The sequence below is a fragment of the Cuculus canorus genome, chromosome 32 (assembly GCF_017976375.1).
Source record: "Cuculus canorus isolate bCucCan1 chromosome 32, bCucCan1.pri, whole genome shotgun sequence".
NCBI classification, from domain to species: domain Eukaryota; kingdom Metazoa; phylum Chordata; class Aves; order Cuculiformes; family Cuculidae; genus Cuculus; species Cuculus canorus.
This window is the reverse complement of record NC_071432.1, coordinates 1,562,848-1,567,677: the sequence shown is the minus strand read 5'-3', so window position 1 is coordinate 1,567,677 and position 4,830 is coordinate 1,562,848. Positions and strand designations below refer to the sequence as shown.

Sequence of the window (4,830 nt, the reverse complement as noted above, 5' to 3'; positions counted from 1 at the left end):
TGTTCAAGGACAGACTGGATATGGCCTTGGGCAGCCTGAGGCAGTGGGAGGTGTCCCTGCCCATGGCAGGGGGTTGGAACTGGATGGTCTTTAAGGTCACTTCCAACACTAACTATTTTATGATTCTGTGATTCTATGATCAGAGGCGCCTCAGCCCTGCTGTGCGTTACCCCGACCTACACTCGTCTGAGATGCCCCATGTCAAGAGGAATGAGCACAAAGGCTTCGGTTTAATAAAGCACATCCCAGTGCTGCATTCAAATGTTTTCCCTTGGGATGATACTCACTATGTAACGTGACCGCTGGCCACTGCTCTTCATTTTCTCTCAGGTTCATCTCTCCTCACACACCTGATGTGCATGTTCACATCTCACCTGCACAGCGTGAACAAGGAAACCATGCCCTGACCCAACGCCCCACACACACATCCCATTTATCTGAACACTGGTGCTTTCATCTGGGCATCTTTCTAGGACACGTTCTTGAGAAAATCTTTAGAAGCCTTCAGGCACCGCCCTGAGGAGATCCCCTCTCTTCATGGAAAGGCTGTTGTGGAGGCAGCTCTGTCCCACCAGTGCCCACTGCCTGTCCCTGCCTGCGGGCACAGCACTGCCACGCAGCACGGCTGTGACCAAGCTCAGAGCCCTCAGGCCTTGCAGCAAGGCAAGGGATGAGGAGGAGAGTGTGGAAGTGGAGAGAGAACAGCTCTGGGAGACCCAGCGCTGGTGCCTGGCAGTGCTGCTGTGCTGGGACTCTTTTCCCCTCCAGCCATGAACACAGGAACTGTCCCTGCAGCTCCAGAAAGGCCTTGGAGGAAAGATAGCAGGAAACAAAAGTCGTTGAATATCCCTTTATTTTGTTTAAACACCCAGAGAGCACAGCTCCTCGTTTACACAGACAATCACTGAAAAATAGAAGAAAACAGAAGCTTAAAGCAAGAATGACAGCATTATGCCAATTAAAAATCAGCAAAAGCACCAACAAATTCAGAAGCCAGTCTGGGACTGCCATGAGTTGCACGGTAACTGCTATGCAGAGGATGATGAGCAGTTCATTGCTTCAGAGAACCATCCAGTTATGAGTTTCCACATGGCATCCTTGAGCTGTTGGTTCCTCAAGCTGTAGATGAGGGGGTTCAATGCTGGAGGCACCACTGAGTACAGTAATGACACCATAAGGTCCAAAGTTGGAGAAGAGGTAGAGCGGAGCTTCAGGTAGGCAAATGCTGCAGTGCTGAGAAACAGAGAGACCACAGCCAGGTGAGGGAGGCACGTGGAAAAGGCTTTGTGCCGTCCCTGCTCAGAGGGGATCCTCAGCACAGCCCTGAAGATCTGCACATAGGACACCACAATGTAAACAAAACAGCCTGAAATGCTAACAGAGCACTAAACACCAAAAGACCAACTTCCCTGAGGTAGGAGTGTGAGCAGGAGAGCTTGAGAATCTGTGGTATTTCACAGAAGAACTGGTGCAGAGCATTGCTCTGGCAGAGGGGCAGGGAAAATGTATTGGCCGTGTGCAGCAGAGCATAGAGAAAACAACTGCCCCAGGCAGCTGCTGCCATGTGGACACAAGCTCTGCTGCCCAGGAGGGTCCCGTAGTGCAGGGGTTTGCAGATGGCAACATAGCGGTCATAGGACATGATGGTGAGAAGAGAATACTCTGCTGAAATGAAAAAGACAAATAGAAATAATTGTGCCACACATCCTGCGTAGGAGATACCCCTGGTGTTCCAGAGGGAATTGGCCATGGATTTGGGGACAGTGGTGGAGATGGAGCCCAGATCGAGTAGGGAGAGGTTGAAGAGGAAGAAGTACATGGGGGTATGGAGGTGGTGGTCAGAGGCGATGGTGGCAATGATGAGGCCGTTGCCCAGGAGGGCAGCCAGGTAGATGCCCAGGAAGAGCCAGAAGTGCAAGAGCTGCAGCTCCCGTGTGTCTGCGAATGCCAGGAGGAGGAACTGGGTGATGGAGCTGCTGTTGGACATCTGCTGCCTCTGGCCATGGGGCACTATCAGAGGAGGAAAGGACAGTGACAAGTTAGGGGAGAATTTCCTCAGCCAAATCAAAGCCATCTCTCATTCCCCTCCCCTGATGCACACACCCTGTCCCTTCTCTCGCAGCCCTTCCTTCAGCTCCGAGCCTGGAGCCCTGCTCGGTGCCGGCTGAATGTGCCGGGAGGAGCAGGGCCTCTGCCCGCTGGCTGCGAGGAGTCAGCCCTGCTCTGCAGCAGGGGGTGATGGGGACGGTGGGGACAGGGGACACTGCTGGGGTTCAGCTTTGTCCTGGGGAAGTGCTCCTGGTGCAGAAGGGCCTGGCAGCACCTGCACAGCCAGGATGAGGAGCTGAGAGGGCAGAAGGCAGGCTGGGGTTTTACAACTCTTTCTGACACCCTGAGGAATGTTCTTGGATGTCAGAATCTCTCAGCATCTGAGCTGCTGTCAGGGAGAACAGAGGGAGTCCTGCGAGGTGAGCACAATGCCTGTGGCTCAGTGCAGAGGGAGGGGAGCTGCACTGTCCCTCTCTCTTATTCCCAGCTGCCCTGGGCTTGCACCTTTCTGGGATGGATCACACCCTTGCCTAAGGTCTCAGCACCCACTTTTAGCCCAGGACACACGTGTCAATTCACAAACCCAGCAGCATTGTCTCTCTCATAGCATCTCTTCTCCGTGGGGCTTGCAGGAAATACAAAGACATGACAGAACAGGTTTGCATCCTGGAGGAAAGCTCACAGCTTGGAAGGAAACCTTAAGGAGGGTCAAGTGTCCTCATGATGGCATTTGATGAAGGGAGATTCAGGTCCTTCCCAGTCCCACTGACTGCATTGCCCTCAGCCCCACAGCTTACAGGAAAGCTGGGACACGGGTTCCCATGGACACAAGTGCAGGAAAGGAGCCACCAGGGCAGTGGGTGACTCTGCAGCTGCAGCTCCCATCCCCAGAGAGCCTGGCAGCAACAAGGAGATAACAGCGAGAACAGAGACAGGGGGAAAACAGGGAGGAAGAGAGTGAGGGTCTGTCTGTGAGAGGCCAGGGCAGAGGCAGCCGGGCACACCGACAGCGTTCCCCTTCCCCATCTGTGCTCACCCCCTCCCAGACACCAACCTTGCCGGGCAGTTGCTCTCAGCCCCTGGGGTCTGGAGAGGGCACTGGAGCTGTGGCTGCAGAGGAGGGGGTTCAGCCTTGGAGCCCAGAGCCCTGAGGGCAGAGGCTTTGCTGGGTGGGAGAGGAGGCAGGGGGCTTGCTCAGAGGAAGGGGCTGCACTGGGGAGGATCACATGGCATTTTCTCTGGTCTTCCTGCCACTTCTCTGGTTTTAGATTCCTCTCATTCCATGACCCCATCCCTGCTGCTTGGAGATTCTCACCCTGAAGGGTCTTTCCCTGCCCCATGTCTTTTCCCTGTCAGTGCTCTCCAACCCCATCCCAACCTCTGTGCGCTCCCCTACACAAAGCTGCCTGTTTGCAGGGCACTGCCTGGCTGTGGGTTCCTGTTTGCAGGTTGAACAGGGCAGGACAGGAGAACCCTGCGGGGTCCAGCAGAGGTGATGCTGGTGCTGTCCACAGGCAGTGCAGGAGCTCCTACCAGACCTACTGGTTACTCATCGTTACAGCTCAGCAGTCTCAGTCTCTTGTTCAAGAATGAGAGGGACCTTTTTTCCATTCTTCTTACAGCTTCTCTTTGTACCAGCATGGGGAGCTCCCCGGGCAGGCTGAGCTGCCCCTGGCAGGCGGTAGAGTCCCTGTCCCGGCACTCGGAGCCTGGGATGCAGGGACCCAGATCTCAAGGACAGCCCGGGGCACCCCAAGTGCATCCCCAGCTCCACACCCTGCAGACATCCCTGGGTGAAGGCAGCTGCCATGTCCCTGTCCCTGTGGCAGTGCAGCAGGGAAGCCCTGCTCCAAAGCTCATCCTTTTTCTCTCCACTGGAGAAACTGTGAGAGCCCTCCTGACAGATCCCACAGGCTGTGATTCACCCAGGAACAGCACCTGCACTGTTTTGCCTGCAGAGACTTACCTTGTTAAAGGCTTTGATGATTTTTCTCCTAATGAAATCACCTCTCTCCTCCAACCCCGCTCTGCCTTGAACCTCTCTCTGCCCCCTCCTCTCCCCTCGCTGCCTGCAGGCAGTGCCCTCAGCCCTGCTGGGCTTTGCAGAGGAGCTGCTCCTGCCCAGAGATGGCTCTTTGTAGCGCTGCCCACTTGCCACCAGCTCCCTCCCTGCCAGGAGCCCAGCCCAGCTCAGCAGCAGAGGAGCAGCCCAAGGCAGCCCTTGCTCTGCCCCCTCGGGGCTCCCTCCAGGTGTCCCTGGGGCTCCAGGGGAACCTGCTGAGAAACAGCCTGAAGCCATCCCTGATGTTCCCTCACTCAGCCGGGCAGAGACACTTCTGTCCTGCAGTGTCAGTGCTCCTGGGAGAAAAATAGATGGGCAAAAGAACCACTTTTATTTTTTTTCCCCTATCATTAAACAGGACCTCAGGAGGGTGACAAGGAATGATCTCATTTCTCCACGCTGGGAGGATCTTTTCCATTCAGTCAATTTAGGCATTTGATCCTGGGTCTTTAGAGTTGGGGCTGGAAGAGATTCAGCTCTCTCCTGTCCCAGCGGTGTCTCTCCTTTAAGCAAAGCCTTTGCACACACGGGGTCTTGGACACTTGGTCCCAGGTTTCCTTCTGGATGGATGAGCTTGCCTGGTGCCACAGCTGCAGGGCTTCAGCCCCACTGGGCAGCAATGCCCTCTGCCAGGGGCACAGGTGTTGCAGAATGTATGCAGGAATGGTTAAACGAGCAAGGCCATGGATCTATGGAGAAGCTGTGTGAGACTCGTATAA

General features: G+C 55.2%; 1 protein-coding gene and 1 pseudogene across 1 annotated transcript in view; both read right to left on the bottom strand.

Annotated features, from left to right (window-relative positions):
- LOC128849690 (translation initiation factor IF-2-like) overlaps positions 1-336 on the bottom strand; it is a 4,713-nt gene extending 4,377 nt beyond the window's left edge. The window contains exon 1 of the mRNA XM_054052165.1: positions 288-336. Within this exon, the coding sequence (XP_053908140.1) occupies positions 288-336 (49 nt within the window). The remainder of the gene's footprint in view (positions 1-287) is intronic.
- Positions 337-1,028: 692 nt separating this feature from the next.
- Positions 1,029-1,987, bottom strand: LOC128849689 (olfactory receptor 14J1-like; annotated as a pseudogene).
- Between the last annotated feature and the right edge of the window lie 2,843 nt (positions 1,988-4,830).